The sequence below is a fragment of the Phalacrocorax aristotelis genome, chromosome 4 (genome assembly GCF_949628215.1).
Source record: "Phalacrocorax aristotelis chromosome 4, bGulAri2.1, whole genome shotgun sequence".
Lineage (NCBI taxonomy): Eukaryota > Metazoa > Chordata > Aves > Suliformes > Phalacrocoracidae > Phalacrocorax > Phalacrocorax aristotelis.
In genome coordinates, this window is record NC_134279.1 from 51,669,465 (window position 1) to 51,692,624 (window position 23,160).

General features: G+C 37.8%; 1 protein-coding gene across 1 annotated transcript in view; it reads right to left on the reverse strand.

Annotated features, from left to right (window-relative positions):
- The window catches only part of TUSC3 (tumor suppressor candidate 3), a 136,439-nt gene extending 126,935 nt beyond the window's left edge, over positions 1 to 9,504 (reverse strand). The window contains exon 1 of the mRNA XM_075091409.1: positions 9,327 to 9,504. Coding sequence (XP_074947510.1) covers positions 9,327 to 9,458 — 132 coding nt within the window. The 5' untranslated portion in view covers positions 9,459 to 9,504. The remainder of the gene's footprint in view (positions 1 to 9,326) is intronic.
- Positions 9,505 to 23,160: the final 13,656 nt, after the last annotated feature.

Consider the following 23,160-nt stretch of genomic DNA (forward strand, 5'->3'; position numbering starts at 1 on the left):
GATGAGATGCCCTACTCCTTCCATTACTAAGTTGCTCTATGATTACCTCCCCTACTTGTAGCTTGAATTCCTTTCTTTGGACACAGACCTAACCATATGCTGATACAGCTAATCTATTCCTTCACTGTATGTAGCCCTGCAACTTTTCGGGTATCTAGAAAAATGTACATTACCTCAGTCAGTCAAAACAGTTTTCCACTTGTATTCAAGTACCTTCTTTATTTTGTTAGATACCTTGAAAAAAAAAAAAATAAAAGAGTAGAGAAAGGAGCTGTACTTCAAAGCATCCTGTCTGCTCAGTTTTATCATCCCTTACACTAATCTCCCTTGCAGAATCTGCGTCTCTAGTTGTCTTTCATAGAAAGATGAAGATTCACATTAAAATACTTTAATAGGATTAACAATAAAAATTACTTTAAGTTTCATATTTTTAGTATATCAGTACCCCAGTGAATTTAGTAATTATGGATTAAATGCAATTTAGATTTCGTTCTAGTTTACTACTAAAAGTAGAGGAGGGTCATATGGAGTTGCTGATAATTAAGAGAAGGAAAAAGAACAAAATGTTTTAAGTAATAAATTTGAACCACTGAAGCAAACAGAGGCAAAGCAGTTACAGTTACCAAGAAAAGTTTAAGCAGCACCAGCCAAAAAAATACCTCTTACACTTTATTATTAAAATAACCATATTCTTCACCATAGTGAAGAAAAAATAGTGCAATATATATATATAAAACAATTTGTTATTCTAAACAAACAAGACTTGGAGGACAGTGAAATTTTGAGCTAAATGCTTAACTTGAGATTCAGAATGTATCTTTGTCACTGACAAGATCTAAGAAACAAGACACATGAAAAAGCCTGAATGTGTAGTTAGTAGAACCTCATAATATGCAGCATTAAGGAAATTAGCTAATTAGCCCAAAAACTGTCAATTCTTTTCGTGAGTCATGAAACACAGCCTAACTTTCAAAGGACTTCATAAAACAAGCAAACTTACAAAAATATTTAGTAGAAGTTATAAAATGAAACCCAGAATGAACCATATATTTGAAGTAGGTTCTTTTACTATATTACTTTTGCTCTACAAGCTCAAAAATCTCCATTGAAGAGACATTTACATGAACACATACAGATGAAAATCTAGAAACGTTAAACTCAAACGTAAATATGCAAGATTCAGGATTAGTCCCTGTCTTAGATGGCCTGTGTAAGACAACTGGATAGGGAAAGTAACTGAACATGCTAATATTGTAACAGTAGAGCAGACAGCAATAGCAAAATGAAATTATTAAAAAGCCAAACTATTTTCTGCTCTGCTTTTAGTTTTTATCTTTCTAGTAGCAGATGCTGTAGCCTGTAACCTTGAGCAGCTCTGTGAGCTCAAAATGTCATTCCACAAAGCAACTGCACAACTGTAATTACCACTTATATTATAAACTTGATATACAGATTTTTTTTATGCAACATAGCCAAACTCCACACTAAGCTTAACGACCAGTATGTCTGAAATACAAATATAGGTTGCTTTCGATTCAGAAGAAAAGAATAAGACAAAGTAATGGAATGGCATAATTAGGCTAAGGACTGCAACTGTTTAGGAGGAAGATGAAGAACTTGGGGTACTCCAAAAAGTTATTATCAGATACAATCATCAGAAGAAAATAAAATCTTAAGAGTGAATCTTATTAGGTGGGAGAACAGTCTCCCCAGAGAAATAACAACTGTCCTGCCACCGCTTCAGCAATCACAAAGAGTGTTGTCAGGAAGAAGTCTGCACTGGCAAGGGTGCAAATCTTTTCCATCTCAAACTTCTGGGATTATTTTCTGTCACCAAAATATTCCCTTTTTTAATTCTGTCATAAGAGAAGCAATCCATTCAATGCAAGTATCGATTTGCTTATCTTTCTTAGAACATACAGGGCTTGTGATAACAGCATATAAAAATATGAGTTTATCTGAAATGCAGCTTTGAGGATCACTATAAAATATCCTTCCATTCATTTCATGGCAATCCCTCATTATTGGAGTTTCTTACGAAAACCAGAATGTTTATTACAATTTATTTACACACCAAACATTAAAGAAGATATTATTAAATATAATATCATAGCATTGTGCCTGCTTTCAGATTTATTAGAGCAAGACAAAGAGGCCTAAAACAAATACCAGGTCAAGTTCCTTTTTAGGTTCTGATAATTAGCTTTGCCAATAAAATGTGCCCTTCAAAACACTTTCAAAAATGAAGAGAATAAATCTGAAGATCCAAAACAATAACAAAAAAACCCCAATGCTTTCCCACTCTAATTGTACTGACTGATTTTTCCAGAGCACTTAGAACTCAAGCAGATACAATCTGTATCTTCCATGTGGTTGCACAGGATGTGCTGTATAAATGGTTATAGAACAGCACAGGGGAAAAGATCAATTATGCCACTGATCTGTCTTATGACAGCAAGGATGCCAAATGGAGGCATCTGGGACAGAAAAGTTTCAGTAATCCAATTACAAAATGCTATCTGGCTGCTGTAAGCATCCTTTATTTCACTTATTATATGCAATCACTGAAGACATCAAGTGTTTTTTATATATAATTGTTAAAATAAGAACAGCTAGTTAATTTTGTCAAGTTTCTCCAAAGCTTTAGTTAATTAGGAATAGAAAAGGAAAGGGCACAGAGGCTTTTGCCGCTTGTAAAAGTCAGCAGAAAACAAAGAACTCTTGCAAACACTCTTCCCCATTCTTTTTAGGACAGAGTGGAAAAACACATTTAGAATTGCGTTTGAAGAATTTTACATTTTCAGGCATGACTTATCACCGTTATCTCACGTCAAAGCCGGGACAGTTATTTTAAAGTTTTAAGTACTGATTGAAAAAAACTCTTCTCTCTCTCTACTGCAACAATGGATAAAATGGCAAATTACAAAAATGGATATAGACCATCCACTTAAAATACATCTTTAAAATTGCTTGAAGCCGAATCGGTACTCAGGACTGAGTTTCCCTGCAAAAATTCAACCTTTGCCACATCTCAATTTTTAATAAAGTTTTAAAGAGGAGTCTGTACTTGGTAACTGCCAAACATTTCCCTTGCATGCTTTTTCAAAAGCAAAAATGTGCAGCACTCCAGAGTCTGGATGGAGATCAAACCCAAAATTTTATTATTAGAAAACCAAAAAGGCTTTATATAAAAGTTTAATATTAAACAAAATTTCAAGAGATAAAGAAAGTTTCAATTAAAGTTTCAATTATCACTATTTTGTTGAAGTAGTATCAGAGATCCTGAGAGATCAAGAATCTGTCTCTTATACTACACGCGCCAATGAAACTATGCTGAACACTCCTCATTCATCATACATTATTTTTTCTTTTTCTCCACTCATTCTACCACGTTTCTCATAATTTCTTTCTTTAAATTAATATGCAAGCATAACATTGGATCAGAAGGAAAGAATGCTACAGATCACTGAAAACAGCATCAGGAGACAGGAAGAAACTAAGTAGTGCCATTTCCATTTTAGAGCAGAGACCAAGGGCAGCAGGCTTTGCTGCACATTTTGGGGGCCCTAGCTCTGCGTGGGTGGGAATTGTTACATTTAAGGTAAAACACCACCACGAATTAGACTAGGAAAGAAATTTTAAAGCAGAAGGTACCACCCTGGTTGCAAGTGAGGGAACACGGTAATAATCACCTTGAATAAACAAGATGATCTCAATATGTAAACCCAAAGGAAAAGCAGAACATTTCGTGCAGAAACAAAAGGATCCTGCTAATTTATCCCAGTTAACGTGACAAAACAGAGGAAAGTGTGTTCAGGACTGAAGATTCTCTCAGGAAAATTATCATATTTAATACTCAAAACCATAAAACAAAAATACACAGTTGCTTCTATTTATAAGAAATAAAAAAACCCCTCCAAATCCTGGAAAAAAATGCAAATGCTACCTTTAGTCCCTGCCTAAATGGAGAAGACTATACATCAAAGAATAATCTGTTCTTTATGGTCAAAAACGTAAGGCTCAAAAATTTAAAGACTGAACATACAGAAATTTAGGTCAGATCTTTGGGGAAAAAATACTAATAAGACACAGTAATAGGTTACCTAAGGAAGCTGTAGTCTTCTCACCACCACTAAAGGATTCTAAGGTCACATCAAACAGACATCTTTCAGGAACAATAAAAACATAGCTGAGCTTTGGGATAAAGGATCAATTAGATTGTCCTTCCAATCCTATCTTCTACAATTTCTCATAACTGCTCTAACTTCTACACCCAGGTCGGGAAAGGGTGAGAGACAAAGGGAGGAAAAGATAAGGAATAGTGATAGGGATACTAGTCTTGAAATACTTCAAAAATAGTCAGGCAAACTAAGACATTAAGAAGCTGACATTACAGAAGAGTAGGATTACTACAATGTTCTTACACATCATCAACATCTTTTGAGTAGATTTAAGCTCAACAAGATACTTCCACTTGAACAAAGCTCAAACGCTGGTCTACACAGGCTTCCCTGCGTCAGATTTAGCAGCAATGACAAACTTACCTACAAAAAATAGCTACTCCAATCGTGTATCACTGGTTTAACTAAGCTTCTGAATCATCCACCTGAAAGCTCAAAAAATTAACTTTACTGTCTATAAGAAACTATTTTAATACTGCAAAACCAATGTTCTCCTATATGTTTCAGTCAAAACAAAAATCTTATTTATCTATGTGAATATACCAGAAATTGCCCATGCAAAGCAATTTATAATAAAAAGCCAAGCGGTATATTTCAAAGTGCAATATTCTCATTCTGATTCCTTTCAACTTTTAATAGTTTTACCTACTTAGAATTTGTGTAAGATATATAAAAAGTATCAAAGGGATTGGGAACATGTCTTACAGAAAATGCACGTACATTAATACATATATTACCTGTGGAAACATTCGATTATTATTTTCTCCTATTATGACTATAACTTCCAAGAGAAGTCCTCCTTTAGTTACTTGCTGCTATTTCCGTAAGACTTCATTTAAAGGTATTGCTCAGAACCTGAATTAAAATCATAAAAGCAGTCTTTTCAAATCTAGTTAGCTCTTAAGTGTGAGCCATGGGAGAAAGTTATGGTGTTGCTCTTAATCCTTCCAAATTATTACATTTTATCTGTGTATATTTTAAGACAGTCCAATGATTTCTATTTATCTCCTCAGTGGTGAAGGCTGCAGAGGGTGTCCACAATATAGACAAGTGAACAGCAGCATTAAAGAGAAGCAACAGAAATGTTTGTATATTTACACGTTCATGCTGTCATTTTAGAAATAGTTTCCATGACACCAGATGACTAATTGTCATGGTTTAGCCCCAGGCAACAACTAAACACCACACAGCTGCTCACTCACTCCCCCCACCCGTGGGATGGGGAGAGAATTGGGAGAGCAAAAGCAGGATGACTCGTGGGTTGAGATAAGAACAGTTTAATAATTACAATATGATTATGATAATCATTATTATGATATGATGAAAATGAAAAAATCAACAGCAATACAACTGCTCACTACTGATGCTGCCAGTCCCTGAGCTGCGATCGCTGCCTCCCCCCTGGCCAGCATCTCCCAGTTCACACACTGGGCATGACGTTACATGATACGGAATATCCCTTTGGCCAGTTTGAATCCACTCTCTTGGCTGTGCCCCCCTTGCCGCTTCTGGTGCACCCGGCAGAGCATGAGAGGCTGGAAAAGTCCTTGACTAGTACAAGCACTGCCCAGTAACAACTAAAACTTCGGTGTGTTATCAACATTGTTTTCACACTAAGTCCAAAGCACAGCACTGTGCCAGCTGCAGTGAAGAAAATCAGCTCTATCCCAGCTAAAACCATGACACTAATTATCAACTAATTCAAACCTGTTCTCTAGTAGTTCTTTAAAGTTTTACAATTTTAATCAAATTTAAGATGGACTCAGTACTTTTCAGTAATTTGCACAGGAGAAAGTTTCTTTAGTTATAATTAAGAATATTTTAGTGTATAGGATAATGTATTTTAGTAATTAAAGAAATTACATATTTTCCATTCTAAATACAGCTATAACATAGTATTTCACAATCAACGCAGAAAGTTACACCAATGTTCTCTAGTTTCCCCACTCATCCTTCTTTGCTAGCAGCAAGTCCTTCAGAAACATCTAAAACCTTAACTTGGTCCTCTCCTTTCTGCAAAGTCATTATTTCCATCTTCCAGGCTCATAAAACTGATCCAGACACCTCTAATAATTCAGACTTTATGCATACTTTTCTATGTAGTCAATGCTTTAAAAAAAAAAAACAAAACACCAAAAACCCCAAAACCAAAACACATTGACTTCACAAAAGATACTTTCCTTCCTTATGCTCCAATTCCAACATCTCAAGTTCTTCTCATTTCCAAGCATTTAATTTTCAAGTACTTTTCAAGTACTCAAGGTTTTCAAAAGAGTTGATTGGGAAAAAAGTTTCCTTTCTCTAGTCCTTAACCTCTCTTTCCATACAACCACCCCAACACGCACAAAGCGAGTAGGAAGGAAGAAACTGAGACATGACTTCTTTTTATCTCATGAGATCTATATTTCAACCTTACTACATTACTCTTACAGTGTTCACTTTGAAACAACTCACTGTATGTTCAACCATTTTCCCAGCTTCCATAAAAGCTATGACAATCTTACCAGTCTCTGTATAGAAGAACAGGTTCACTTTACACATTTAACCTCCATCATCTTTGCCTCTTACCACTGTGCTCTGGACAGTATTGTGAACAGGAACCTCCCACAGCACAACATCCTGTGTTCTTTCAATACATATTGTCCTCCTCAGAACAGTTTTAAAATGTGATTTCCAAACTGCTTACTGTAAGAAAGCTCAAGTTTCATCTTTTGCATACAGATGTTTTTCCCCCTTATATATTGGGCAAACTATGACAGTTTTCAGCATGAGGTTTGTAGGACATGAAAAGGAGCCAGACTTTAGCTGTAATACATACCACACACACACAATACAAAGCAATATTCATAATATATGCACAGCGTATAAAACCCTGAAAACCACTAAGGTACACGTCACTTTAAATGCAAGAATAAAGGGCAGCAAGCACTTACAACATTGCACTAGTTTCTGTAAAGATGTAGTTGCACATACGGGATGTCTACATAAAACCAGCGAGCGCTTTGTCTGTATGAGCAGTATTTAGTCAGTTGCATTAACAGAAAAATATTAAAGAGGAATGAAGAATGGAAGTAAAAGACTGAGAAATATTAGTTAATCAACTAAATGAGTTAAAAAGGAAAAAACTGAATAACAAGCTTTACAGAGGAGAAAAACCAGCTTGAACTGTAGTATCAAATGGCTAGGCAAAATATATCCATTTCAATCCTGTTATGTACCACCTCTGCGTAGAATTAGGAAACTTTATAGAAAGTAATTGTAGATGTCCATTTTAATTTGCCATTATTTACTTGCTAGGAAAGGATCCCATTTAAAAAGAAATAAAGATTATTTCAGCTATCTTAGTAGCACAGCTGGCACTCCACATGAAAGTGTCAACAAAAGTTGCAATGCCAGCACATCACAGCAAGAGAGAATCAAGACTGTCAAACATTAAACACATTTTATTAAAAAAAAACTAATAAGCTAAAATTTTCCAAAGTTGTTAATTGTAGCAGCAGAAGAGAAAGACATTACTGCCTAGTCTTTCCAGAAAGAGGGAAGAGGAGAATCCCTGGTGTGAAGGAGTTCATTTTTTTCAAAATGATACCCACAGGATTTATCTCAATGATCAGATTATTATCTAACTCGGTAAGACCACAAAGTCAGACTACTATTTAGATACTTAAATAAGGATTTTACATACTAACTTTAGCCTTTTAGAATCACAGAATACCCTGAGTTGGAAGGGACCCACAAGGATCATCAACTCCTGAATCCACACAGGGCAACCCAAAAGTTAAGCCATATACTTAAGAGCATTGTCCAAACACTTCTTTAATACCTACAAGCTTGGGGTCATGACCAAGCTTGTTCCAGCGGGGGAGCTTGTTCCAGTGCTTGACAAACCTCTCAGTGAAGAGCTTTTCCTTAACAACCAGTCTGAACCTCCTGTGACGCATCTTTAAGCCATTCCCCTGAGTCCTGCCACCAGAAGAAAGGCATCAGCACTTCTCTCTCCACTCCCCCTCATTTTATTTCTTTGGATTATAAGCCTTAGTGACCCACATCATTCTTTAAAGAAAATCAAAACAATTTTCGACCACCATTCTCTTTGTCTGAGCAGACAGTTCAAAGAGAGATGATCTGGCAGCAAAATTGTTCTTTCCCTCTTCTCCACCACCACAAAGCACAAGACCTAACAACAGAAAGCAGATGTAGAAAAGCGACAAAATTAACAAAAATAAAATTGTACAGTTTGGTAAAAAGTTATTGCCTCCCTTAAATAAAGTTATAGAGAAACTGTAACAAGACTCTACTGGCTGGCCTAGCACGGGGTATATGAGAACCTGGCCTGGAATAGAGGGCAGGCTAGGAAGAGAGAAGTGCAGTAAGCTCTAGTAACATTGAAACCTGAAAAAGGTAAATATTTACACTACACGTTTTTGCACATTTCCCTATTTAAATACAAAAGTTGCTGAAGATGACTGCCGCTACTGAAACCGAATCAAAACTGCTCCTTCCTCCGCGCCTCTCTCACCCAGAAGACACCTTGACGGCAGCATCAGCACCGACACCAGCACACGGGCACTCCTGCTGCCAGCGCTTCAGTCTTATTTAACAACTCCGGGCGTTTCTTTTCGTTGCCGCCACAAACACGGGGTTCAACTACGCCCCCCGGCCGGCTGCCCGCAGGTCGGCGCTCCTCGCCCTCGGCTGAGGCACCCCAGGCCCGCCGCGGAGGCCAGCCCAACTCAGGACGGCGGGGGCTTAAAGGCCCTGGACAGCGGGCGGCACCCGGCTGGGCTGGGACACCAGGCTGGGGACGGCGCAGCCGGCGCTGCGCCCTGCCGCCGCCAAGGCGCCGGCTCCCGCTGCGCCGCCGGCCATCTTCCGCGGGGCGGGGTGAGCGGCGCCCTCCGCCCCTCAGGTGCCCCCGCAGGGCCGGGGAGGGATGGAGAGGAGAGGGGCGGAGGGGCAGGAGGAGGGCGGCCCGCCGCCGCGGCGGGAGGAGCGCGGGGGAAGCAGGGCGAGGAGCGCCGGGCGGAGTGGGGGGAGACGAGGACGCCGCCGGTGCCCGCGGGCGCTCAGAAGGGGGAGGCAGCACGGCAGGGCAGCCCCAGCCCCTCAGCCGGGAGCGATGGCGAAAGAAGCGAACGTTTCTACCTCCTTCTTTTTTTGTCCTCCCCCGAGCTGGCCGCAGAGGAGGAGGAGGAGCAGGAGAAGGAGGAGGAGGCAGCTCCCGACCGGCAGGTGCAGGTGCAGCAGCCGCCGCGGTGCCCCAATCGCCAGCGCCATCTTCGCCCGGCCGCCGGCCTCCGCCGCCAGCACCTGCGGCACCGCCGCCCACCTCCTCCCCGCCGATTGGGCTCGGGCTCTGGCCAATCGCGCCGCCCCGGGGCGCGGCGGCTCTCGGGAAATGTAGTTCTTCTCCCCCCGCCTCGCCGCGTGCCCGCTGAGGCGGTTCGACGCCATTTCGCGGGGCGGCGGCGCGGCTCGCCCGGGGGCCCTCGCTGAGGGAGGCCTCGGAGTCTTGATGCCAGCTTTATCAGGGTTAGTATGTCGCACCGTGGCTGCGGCCCCAGAAGTAGTGCTGGTCCCCGGTGAGGTGGTGGGTATTTCAGCCCACCAGGCATTGGGGTGAGCAGCTCTACCTGCTGCTCCAAATTCCCTTCCGCAGCTACCTGAAGCACACGGTACAATCGTGAATCAGGGCTGCGGAAGGAAAAAAAAACAACCGAAGACCCTTCTTTTCTACACATTTGCAGGCATACGCTTTTCAGATTTCACTATTTGCACAGAAGGACTTTGCAGAAAATAATATTAATGTAATACACTAATGCAATTAATTTGAATTTAATTCCCAGAGCATTAACTATGCAGCTTTAATTTGATATTCCCGTTCATAGTACAGTCTTCAAATCAGCGATCGCATATTTTTCCCCATGAAAGTACCCGCTGCAGGGATAGGTAATGTTAAATTAATGAGCATATACTTAATTCTTTTTTTCCTAGAATTTCAAGTACTCACCTTACACTACATTAGTTATTTACACACATCTGTGCTGAAGGCTCTGAAGACAGAACTATTCGTTTCTTCAGAGATTTTGCTATATCACTCAAAAATTTTATTAATTTTATAATCGTAACACCATAATAATATAAAAAGCTGAGGCACTGAGAGAATATTCAAAAGTATCTGGGGTTTTTTTCTCACAGAATTTTTAGATAGTATTTTGATGATAGTGCCGGATGCTAATTTGATGATACTGCTGACATCTTAGTACTGAGCATTTAAAACATTACATAGACCGTTTGTGTTCCCTTCAGTTATATTTGCAACGTGCCTTTCAGAAGTTACTTAAATGCATAGGAATTGTAGATCATATTCAAATAAGCTACGAGACACTTAAGATTGATCTAAGTGTCTAAGGTCAAGAGAGTTCAGACCATCTGTTACTCACATCCATCAGATTCTGATTGTCATTGGACAACAATAATGAAAAGTGGTATGCAATCTGGGCCCTGCCTCTCAAGTATGTAGGAAAGTTGGCCCAACAGCTCTTACTCTAGACTTTGAGTTCAGACACCAGGGCTGCCATAAGTCTTCAAAAAAGGTGATGTTCATATGCCAACCTTTTTTTAAGAGAAATCACAGATCCTGTCACTCCAGATCTAAGTTCCCCAAAATTTATGCCATTCAGTAAATAGCTGCTCTCCATTTGAAAACAGGGAAGGAATGAGTTCAAAAGAAAGACTGAAAATAGAAGGAAATGGAAGAGAAGACAGAACACAAGAAGGGGGTCACATGGATAAGTGAATATAGGAAGATCAGAGTTGAGAAGCTTTGGTTTTTCCATATGTGTTGCAGTGTTTGGAGGTCCAGTGTCTTCTGGAGCATATAGACCTATCCACCCCAGTATGAGCTGGGTAAGAAAGGGACGGAGAAGTCACTGTACCTCATATTTTCTGTCTTTTTTTGTGAACTAAGGAGAGATGGATCCTATTTCAGTTATGGAACCCCTTGTGCTACCATTAATCTCTGAGTCTCCATTAACCTCAGATAGGTGGGGTGTTTTTTCAGATAAGAATATGGCTTTTAATTGAACAGGACTTTTTATTACCTTGAAAACCCCTACCTGTTTTAAAACATCCACTTACAAATATTCTAACGCCCGCTTTCTAGGGTGTGACTAAAAAGGAACAGCAGGAACAACTTACCAGGAAGCAAGACAGAGCCATACGCTTGAGAAACCTGCACTTCCAAGATAGTCTCTCTTATATTATTTGTATTAGTACAGGTGCTTCAACATGACTGTGACAAAAAGTGTCTCAGGATTCCCACTATCAGTACTCCTATACTATGCTAGCCACTTCTAAGTAATTTCTGTAATTAACCATATAATAAGCTAAGTGACCTAGTGACCATAGTGTGAACATAGTATTGCAGGCCACCCATGGTGTCTGTCTCCCTGCTCCCCCCAAAAAATGAGGACAAGGTTAGTAAGGGATTAGAAAAAAGAACAAAATAAAATAGCCATTGTTGTAGTGGATTACAGAGGTTTCTAACACAGACCTCTGCTCATAGAGACAGTATATGACTATTGATCAGAACTGTCTATTTTTAAAACAGACCTTTTTTCCTTCTCTTCCTATAGGAGCTAAGAATTCAATAGAAAATTAAACTGGATCAAGAGAGGCATATCTTAATTGGTGTGCTAAAAAAATAGCATTTCTTTAAAAAATCTCAGGTCACATCCTAAATCCAGAAGGTGATTTCATTGGAACCTTGTTTGGAAACTTGTTGGTCTCCTGAGCCTAATAAACCGTGGACCTTTCAAGTTTTCACTGTATCAAAAGAGCATTAAAACTACTGAGAATGTGAAAACCACTGGGAACTCTTCATTCCCTGAAAAGACTAAAGAATTTCTTTGACACAATGCAATGCTAACTGTCAAAGTCCTTGTATTTATTTTAAATCAAAAATCTCAATTTTCAGGCACCTGAAATACTGACCCCAAGCAGGAAACAGCAATATGGACAGCTTTACTTCTTTTCTACTCAGTTTTGTAACCAGAGTGGCATATAAATTAGGACTTTCATATGCCTGACTTTTTTCCTAGCTCCCTGGATAAAGAAGACTTTACACAGTTGATGCAATAACTGGGATATACTGTACGACAAGTGACACAGTGAACCTGCAACTGTAAAGTATTTTCCTACATATTTTGTACTCTGAGGCTGTCTGGAGTCTATGCTGATAGAACTAGCCTCATAGATACTATATACAGGCATAGCTGCTTTATCATGACATCTAGGAATATCAGCCTGGTAAGGAAGGCCTAAAGTGAAAGGAAAACATCCCTTCTTTCCTCAAGGAATGACAGAGGAAGGAGTATAAGCCTGGAAAGGAAGTGCAATGCTGGAGAAGGGGAGGTTAATGGAGAGGATTACATGAAATCTGATTGATTTACATTTGTCATGTTACTGTTACTGAGAGTTAGCTCTGTTGAGTTAGTTCTGTCATGAAATTACAAAGAGAGTTTGTATTTGTAAAAGTGTGCATATATCTGGCCCATATAACTGTGTAAATGTGCCTGGCATGAATGTCCTGACCTTAGAAAATAGAACATTTTTTGGTATTGGGATACAAATGCAGGACAGTGGGACAACAAGGGCAGTACATTTTGGGTAGAAGTCTTCTTAAGGTTCAACTGAGAAAAGAAGTGACTTATGCATTTCTTGTGAACTTAAACTTTCCTGCAAGATGTGTTAAACAAGAGTGTTTAAAAGCCTCCTGTGAGCTGGAAGACTATGCTCTTTCTCCTTATTACATGAGCCCTCCTAAGGGGTGATACAATAACCAGTGAGCAGAGCTGTGTGAGTCAGCTAGGGTGGTTATCAGAGTGAAAAAAAAGCAGTGTGAGGCACAGGTAGTACAGACAGGATGAGTGCAGGAGCAGGCCATGGAGTGAGGGTGCCTAAAATAACAGGTAGGGGGGCAAGCAGCTACCCTATGGGTGGCTCTGGAAACAAGGAATGCAGTGAAGCTTGGCTAAAGAGTGAAATGAGGAACAGCCGACATGAACATGACAAACCAACCAACGAGATTAGCTCAAAACAGACCTTGCAATCCAGAAACACTTAAAAAACTTTGAAAAGTGAGTGAAGATTATCGCATGAGGGGAAAAGAGTAGCCTAACAGTTCCCTAGAAGAAAAAAACGTGAACTGTTTAAAAGCATTTTAGTAACACTTTAAGAATTAGTTATTCTTATCTTGCATACCTACTTTGTTAGCTTTTTTTATTCTTGTAATAAGAATATTCTTTGTGTGCTACTTAATTTGTATTCATGAGTGAGGAAAATCAGCTCTCACAGAACCGGGAAGTTTAATATAATTATCCACAGTTTTATAGGTGGAATTCAAACCAGCATTTTTTTCATTTTAAGTAATCCGCTTAAATTTAAAACTGACCTTTTTTACAGCCAATCACATCCTGACAGAAGAGTTACATGAGTTAGGCAGCCATATCCAGCTGTGTATATATAAAAAAGTTACTGCTCTGGTTGTCAGTTATCGTCTGCTACTTCTTTGAATTACCATTAATTTTATTTAGGGTAATTTTGTTGGATTTTTTTTTTTTTAAAAAAATTTCTACAAACCCCCAACATTTTCCACAGAAGTACAGCATTACATCCTCTAAAACTACATACCCATTCAGCAGTGTGGTTTTGGTTTTTATCGAGCCCATCACTGGAACATATAGTTATGATAGCAGCCTGGCCCAATGAGAGAAATATCACATGAGGCTTATGTTCTACAGCTTCACGAAAAAATGGAATTGTATTTGTTAAGTCCAATTTAGTATTGGATTGACCTGAAAAGAAGTAGTTTGGTCATTTTATTTAGCTATGGCGAAACACCGTAGCTCCAGGAATGCTTACGTGTTTCTTTAAAACTAATGATGCTAAAATATTTTGATGTTTCTTAACTAAAATTTCAAGGATATGAGGAAGGTAAATTTTGTTGTGATTTGGTATCAAAATAAACAATGTGTCAGAACTTTCTGCAAGAAATTCGGAGTTCTGTTCTAATTCCTATATCTGAAATCTGTAGAGGTAATAGGCTTGGCAAGTGATCTATATTAGTATGTATAATCCTGTTTTTTAGGGGATGGGTGTGGTGTGTAGGTTATGATACAGACAGAGTGTCAGAGGCAGTGGCAAGGGCTACTTCAGAGAGAAAAAGATTACAAACTTCTGGACAAACACATTTTCTTAAGGACAATCTTTTACTACTTTTATATGGTCATTTAACAGTCACAGGTCAGAAGTTGCAAACTTTAATGTTGAAGGGTGGATTTACTCCTACAATCAAATGCAATGATAGCTTCTGGCGTTCAGCCGTCAGCCTTCAGAGAGCTCTTTTTCATTCATGCACTATTGATCCCTCTCTAACCAATGAGCCGCATCACATCCAAGTCAGGTCTGAAGGGTGGTGCACTGAGTTATGTTTTTTCTCCTATTACAGATCAAGCGTGCAAAACAAAACTTAAGAGTTGCTGGGAGATGCTGCCTCCCAGAAAGGTGAGTTGCCATTAATCAATTGCTGTCATTAATAGGACTATTACCTCTCACAGATGTAATTTACAAGATACTGAGGCTCTTGGGTTTGGGCATCGCACAGATCCTAATGCATGCCATTAGAAAAAAACTGCTTATGGCGTATGGCTGGTAGTAGTGCAGCAGTTGCTGTTCCCTGTTCTGGACTTTGTGTACTCTGAGTAAAGAAGATAAAACTACCTAGCTACCTGTCAGCCATCCAAGCTTACCAGTTAAGAAAGTGAACCATTACATTCCTCCTTTTTTTTATTTTCCCTAAGTAAAAGAAAATGCTTTCTTAAATTGAAAGCCCACTAAGAATTTTTTCATAATCTTTCTTCCTGAACAAGGCACTGATCCTTTCCTTGGGAATACAGCTATAGTACTTGCAACAAAGCATGCTGTGTTCACTGTTGCACATAACTTTTATTAGCATGCTTTATACCCCTTTATATACCCCTTTATATAAAAGGTAAGTGCTATGAAACCAGATTGACTACAAAACCTCATACCATCTTCACTTTGGTATTTTTCATTACATTTAATTTTACTAAACTTCGTACTTATGTGTACAATTCAAGTGATGTAAATATTTCCATCATTGTCCTACTTCACTGACTTCAACTAACATTCCAAGAAATACTATACAAAATATTACTAGATGGAATTGAACAACAAAATAATTTACATTTATACCAACACATCATACATTTAAATTTCTTTTTGTTTGCAAACTTTCCTTTTGCTTTGTTCATAAATTAATTTCATATTATTATGATGAATGCATTGTATGTTATCTTGGATAAACAGACTTACATACAGAATAGAATAATCCATATATTCAGGAAAACTATAACAACAATCTAAGCATTACCAGGAATTCTCTTAGTACGTATTGTATTTAAAGGTATAAATATATATGGCAATGTATATAACTGTATATCACCAATGGGCGTCATTATGTTTGAGAGCAGTACCAAAGCTCACATAGCATTGCTGATTTGTCTAATTTTGCATCCATATTGATAAAATACAGCAGTTACAGTTAGGAGTCCTGACCCTTGTTAACAGCTCTAAGGCTATTACAGTACAGCTGTAGGGTAGGCAGATGGGGGTATAAGCAACAAGGATGAAATGTAGATGTAGACTTCCTGGGATTGTTCACTGTCAGGCACTAAGAAACACTGTGCAAGTATCTCTTGGGACTCCAAAAGAAACATTTTTTAAAGAAATGGAGGAAGCTGTAAAAGATGTGACAGGCAGGTAAATAACACGTAGTGCTGGTAAGTAAGTACACGCAATAAAAATTTGTGAGCAGGCAGAGTTTTTATCTTTCCGGAAAGTACAATGAAGCGTGCTTCTCTCTTTCCCTGTGCATATGCATACTTGAAGACTAAATTAGGAAAATAATTTATTATTACGAATAAATGTATAATTGTATCTTTGTCTTCATAGTTCTATTTTCAATGGATTTGGATTTGGATTACTTTCTTAACCTGTTACAAACCTTGTTTTGGTTTGGTTGTTTAACAGGGATTTGGCTAATGTTATTCTAAAACTTACTTTATCTGTAAGAATTGGTGTATCATCTATAATGTCATAGAAATATTTTTAACCTTGAAGAAAAGTTACAGACGTACATCAACAATATTGGATTGTGAAAAACTTGAGTGAGGAAAGTGAAAACCAAAACGTTTAGAAAAAATGTTTCAGTTTCCCAATGAACAGCAAAATCATTTGCAAATAATGAATACAGTTTTTAACTACTCTATAATAACTGCAAATTCATACAATTTTCCAATTAATTTAAAATTTACATTTTATTTTGTCTTGAAGAAGTTTGTATATTTAATAGCTGAAATAGGTTAGAATGATGGTGAAGCTATATACTTGATTTGTGAATCAACTGTCCAGTTCTTGCTCATGAACACATGGGCTAAAAAGCTTTTTGAAATTTTCCATTGTTGGCAAACAGTAGCAAAATAAAACTTTAAAACTGCCAATGGTCACCTTTAATTCTTAAAAGAGTGTCACCATAACCCATTCCCCTCTCAACAGCTATGCTATTTTGTATGAAAACTCAAAGTTTGGCATTTGATTATAAAAGAGAGTGTGAAATTGCTCATGCATTTTAATACCTCACTCCAGAACCAAGACTGAAATAAATGTTTGATATGAATCATAGAATATCCTGAGTTGGAAGGGACCCATGAGGATCATTGAGTCCAACTCCTGACTCTATGCAGGGCAACCTAAAAGTTAAACCATGTATCTAAGAGTGTTGTCCAAATGCTTCTTGAACACCAACAGGCATGAATGAATGTCAAAGTGATCTGTGCTGGGGATATGGGGTGGGTTCATGTCACCTAATTCTGCTTGAATTAAGTTTTCTAAACTAATCAAAGATACTAGCTATGTAGATAAATTTGGGGGGGGATCAGATGTATCACTCTTTGAGAGCGCTTATTTTCATTGACAGCTTAGGCAGCTTATTTCAGAGTAGACATCAAACTGTTGGTTGGTAGAAGTTGGGACAAATGAACACCATTCATGGAAATATAATATGTAAATTTAACACTTTGGGTTAATGGATGGCAAGTGGTTTGCATTTTGAAGTACAGTCACTACAATTACTTCCCTGAGAACCCTGAAACTCCCATTTCCTCATGGTTGCCTAGAATAGGAGCTTTCTCCCACCACACAAAGTCTGGCTTTTGATTTCTGGAGATAAACAGTAAATACATAGTTGGTATAGGACCTATGAGGGTTATATTGAGGGACAGAGTGCACAGAAATTATGAAAATTTATAGTCTTGAGAAATTATAGTCCCAGTTTCAAACATTGTCTTGATAACTGTCATGGTGGATGCTAAGTTTGGGAGATGGTGCAGCACGCCAAGACCAAGACCACAGGTCATTTTCTACTATGTCTTGAGGATCATCAAAATTAGGGACATGTGAAAAACTTACTAGTTTTAGGTAAGAATATTGCATTAGCAAATGAAAAGAAATGAGTGTGAAAAAATCCCAAATCAAGCAGCACAGGTGGTTATTTCAGTAAAAATCTCTTTTACATGTCTCCCTGTGGAAAGGTTGAAATAAAAATAATACCTTTGAGGATGCTAGTTATTTCTGCTCTAAGAAAGTTAAGACAAACATACGTCATTTCCACATCAATAATGAGTCTTTTTATTGCACTGAATAAAGTTTAATGCGTTCCAATAATAATTGTAATAGAGTATTGAAATGCTGTTTTACTTGAAGATACTAAATATTTCTGTTAAACACAAATTCAGATTGTGTACTTTTCATGGAAAAACAAATTAATGTTTGGTTAGGGAAAACAATATAATTTAAGGACTACTGAATATTGTTTAGTTTATTGCGTATAGTCAAAACAATTTTTAATTGGTAAAGGTGGCAAGAATTTCAAATTAAACTAAAAATAACTGTTTAGTCTCTTTAAAGAAGCCATTACAGAGTTAGTCAGCTGCAATAGCAACAGTTCAGTTATAAATAATCTCTTAAGGAATTACATTAAGAGAGAGTTAACATGATAGCACAAAAAATTTTAATTGCCCCTTTTTAGTACTTACCAGTCTCAGACATTTTTTTGTGAGTATAAAAGGTCCAGTTTCACTAGGGAGTGTGCGATTAATAAAAATATGGTAAAGGGCCCTATACTCAGTTTGTGAGGGATGGCTAGACCATGGACAGAGAGGCAATGTATGAACCTCTTTAGGATCCTAGAAAAAAAAAGTTCTTCTAAGAGGAAGCAGGATTCCACTCTGTAAGAAACTCCTCTGTACTGTTTATTGTTTTAACCAAAACAGTAAGTTTAGTTAAAACAATAAATTCCAGCTTTCAACAGCTCTCCCTATGACCTAGAAAAATCAAATGGTTCTAGCAAGACAAAAAAACCATGGTACCTTAGAGTAGAGTGTATCTCTCTGGCATAACAAAAATAGATGTGCATATTGAAGCTTTTTGCATGTGGTGTTTTCAGAGGAAAAGGATTTTGTAAGTTTAACTGTCTTAAATATTTTACTTAATAAAGTAAGCAACAACATAAATATGTAAATTATGATATTTATCAAGCATATGAGGATAATTTTAAACATCTGATATTAAGTGAAGGTAATGGAAACATTTTAACAACCTATAATAGTCAGAGTAAAATATTATAATTTTCTTAATGACTCCTTTTGCATCCCTATGGATATTTATTCCTCATAGAAAGCAATTCTAACTTAATGTGGATAGAAAATGAAACTGAAATTCCTGAGCTTCTATTATTACTTCTAATACTATGATCCTGAAAGATCACATTTTTCAAAGTAGTGGTATGTTTCCTACTTTGTTTTCAATATGGAAGAGATTTTTACTGATACCTATTTATTTCCTAAAAATCTCATCAATTCCACTGGATACAGGCTGTAATCACCCTCTTGAAGTCTTCAGGAGAGATTCTCCAAATGGGAAGACTGGTAAATGATACTGTTGGGATGGCAGCTTGGTTTATAGGCTATGAATGTCTCCCAGTAGCACTTCATTTTTATCATTCTGAAATCATTTCAGCATTCTTTGAATGCTACAAGCTACTTAATACTCATACTAAGAAAAACAGTTTTTCCCCACTGAACAAGTCTTTCAAGCTATTACAAGGCAGTCTTCTCCCCTAAATATAAATGAATTTTTAACATTTCATTTACATGTATTTCAAAGCTTACCTATATGGCTGTATTAGAAGGAAGAGAGGGAATATGGTATCAGAAGCCTTGTGAGCAGTGAGAAGAATCTCCATTCTGCTTCCTGTGCTAGTCTGTGAAGACGTGGGACTGATGGACAACTTTTTCACTGCATCCTTCCATTTCCCTAATACAGGTTGGGATGATATCTTAAAGAATAAAAATGAGAGTATACACAAGAACTACCAACCTGCATCTTGTGAACTTCATGAGATTAATCAGTACTGTTCTCCCTAACATGAGGACTAGCATGCCTCCATAAGCTGTGTATATTGAGAGCTTCAGGAACCGCTATTGCCAGTCATACATCATCTCTCCCGCAGTTAGCTGGTAAAGACAACCCCTCACCTCACCCTTTCCCCATCCAGCTTTAATATGCACTCTGAACTCATAGAAAATTGTAAACCATCCATCTCAAGCAGCTTATCCTACATAATGATTCAGCTGTTGTGTGTGGTGGTGTAACCCAATACCTGATGCTGTTATGATAAGACCACTGCCAAAGCAGAGCTCAAATGCTTGCATGATTAAGTCAAGTCTGCCAGATGTGACAATTAATAGGTTCTTAGTTTTGTGGGCTTTGTTACAGCTACTGCCACTGATAGAATCGTCTTCATAATGTTGGAGGAAATTCTTGTCCTTTTGAAGCTTCATTCTGTGTCTTTTTCCATTTTTTAAAAAATATAATTTACATTAATTTATTAACTGTGGATACCACATTCTAACAACAGTAAATGAAAGCCAAAACATAAGAACAAAATTAGAGAACAGTTACAGGACAGAAAAACAGCAATTACATGTGACCTAGGGGTTATGTTCATAACTCATATAATATGACTACTCATTGCCATGCAGTAGCCACGTGGTGGTTCTCTAAAACAATTCTTCCATGCATAAGCAAAGAGATACAAAATCGAATTAGGAAGGTACTACTGCTTTTCAATAGCAACTAATGAGACTAAAACTGGAACACTGTATCTAGATATAGTACCTACATTTCATGAAATACTGTTAAAACCAGAATAATGTATGAAGGCTAATTATTAATGAGATTAATGTGAGCTCTAGCTTATTTTACAATAAAGGCTGAGGAAGTTCAAACTATTTAATTCCGAAGAAAAGTATAGCATTACATGATTACCTTCCACAGGTATATGTGTAGAGAAAAGACCTCTGACAATAGGCCTTTAACATATATGAAAAAGTCATTAACAAGAATCAGTGATTAGAAACTTAAGTTAGATTCATTCAAACAAAGTAAGGTGTGAAATGTCTACAATATTAATAGTGTGCTGTTTGATAGGGTTCTTTAGATTTTCTCTTGTCACTTGAAATCAAGACTGAATGCCATTCAAGACTTGCCGTGATTTGGGTGTGATCACCAATCCTACAAAATCAATATGCTTAGGTTCTTGAGATATTTGTTCATGATCATGCTGGTTTTGGCTGGGATAGAGTTAATTTTCTTCATAGTAACTACTATGGGGCTATGTTTTGCATTTGTGCTGAAAACAGTGTTGAGAACACTGGCATGTTTTTATTACTGCTGAGCAGGGCTTACACAGTGTCAAGGCCATTTCTATTCCTCGCACCACCCCACCAGTGAGTGGGCTGGGGGTGCACAAGAAGCTGTGAGGGGACACAGCTGAGACAGCTGACCCCAACTGACCCAAGGGATATCCCACACCATATAGTGTCATGTTCAGCATATAAAGCTGGGGGAAGAAGAAGGAAGGGAGGACATTTGAAGTGAAGGTGTTTGTCTTCCCAAGTCACTATTACACATGATGGAGCCCTGCTTTCCTGGAGATGGATGAACAGCTGCCTGCCCATGGGACGTAGTGAATGAATTCCTTGTTTTGCTTTGCTTGAATGTGCAGCTTTTGCTTTACCTATTGAACTGTCTTTATCTCAACCCACAAATTTTCTCACTTTTGCTCTTCCGATTCTCTCCCCAATCCCACTGGGCAGTGAGAGAGCAGCTATGTGAGGCTTAGTTGCTGGCTGGGGTTAAACCACAAGAATGAAAGAAATTAGTGCAGAAAAAAGTAATGTGTTCCAGACTTACCATTTACACTATGGTGTTTGTTTAACTGATATGAATAGGTAAAATTACTTGAATGAAACAATTATGTCTGGGAACATACGCCTGATACCAAAATAATTGTATTATTTATTTCTGCCTGTATATAAATTAGTATATGATTAGCATAGATATTTAACATCTAAACAGAATATAAAAAGAAAATGCTAACTGTGCAGAAAAGGTGTGTTGGAATTAAAACAAAAAACCCCATTATACCATAAATGTTTGTAGACATCAAATCAGCTTTTACATCTAAAGTTTTAGAACTGGACTGGAATTACTAAAATATAATCAGTATTCTCACAATCTAGTGTTCTCCATCATTCTTTAAAAATTTAATTAAATGGTAGGCAATGAATCTTATGTCAGCAGATGAGTGTATCACCATACACTGTGAAACAAATTAATCAGCAAAATGCAACAGTGCAGAATAGTGTTGCAATACCATATAAGCAAGGACTTAGACTTAATTTTTAAACAAACAACTAACTGTTCTTTTCTTGACTGAACTTAAGGTAACTGTCGTGTCACGTGTGGTTATCATTATCATGCCAAATGAAAAAAGATTACACTCTTTACTAAGCACTTTAATGGGAATCTTAGATTGAATCATCTCTCCCAATTAGAGGGTATTCAAAAAATATGAAATGCGAGTGCTCTTCAGCTCTGTATTAATATGATGGCTTAGTCACAATAAAGGGTTATATAAGCATGAAAAGGATAGAACCTCTTGAAAAATGAATCCCAGCAGTCTAATTAATCTAATCACCACAAATTATATTCTCCCTCAGTAATATATTTTCTAGTACACATAGAAACACAAAAAGTGTAATTTATAGGTAATCCAATAAACTAATCTGCTCTCTGTGTTACTGTATTGTTACTCCCTCAAGTATCATGAGGTGTGTTAATATTTATGGACATTTTTGGTCTTTTTTTTTAAAAAAAAAACCCACCACTTATCAGAGCCAAGTCAACATTGTACGGTAAGAACATATCTACACTGCAGGTGTAAAGCATCTGAGTGTTACTTTTGTGTGCATTGGATCTAAGCACAGTGATGCAAGTGGCATGAGGACACCTGTGCTAATTTGGCTTTAGAGCCGTGACCTGTGTGTGCCACAGGGTCTCAGTGCAGTGCTGGCCTGGAGAAGCCTCCACAACAGTCTGTCATTTCAGAGGACTTTGAAAAACCATTCGGGTGTGTGTCCATTCTGCAGTTAATACAACAAAGTAAAAAAAAAAAACCACAAAACAAAACCATAACATGATCATACTAAATTGATAAATTACATTTAGAACTTGTGACAGTGAGGGCAGAAGTGAATATTCGTGTGAATGTCTTTGTTGTAGTGGTATGGAAGGGGGCATTTCTTCCTTTTAGATAAGTATAATGGAAGAAAGGTTTGTTCAGGCTGTTGCATTTCTTAGAGAACACAGTGGTTTTGCCAGTACCACTTACCATTTAATTTATGAAGAGTCACAATTTTTGGGTATTATAAGGCATGACCTCTGCCTCCACTGTTGTTTCTGCCCTAGCCTAACTAATTGCAGCTTCTAGTTT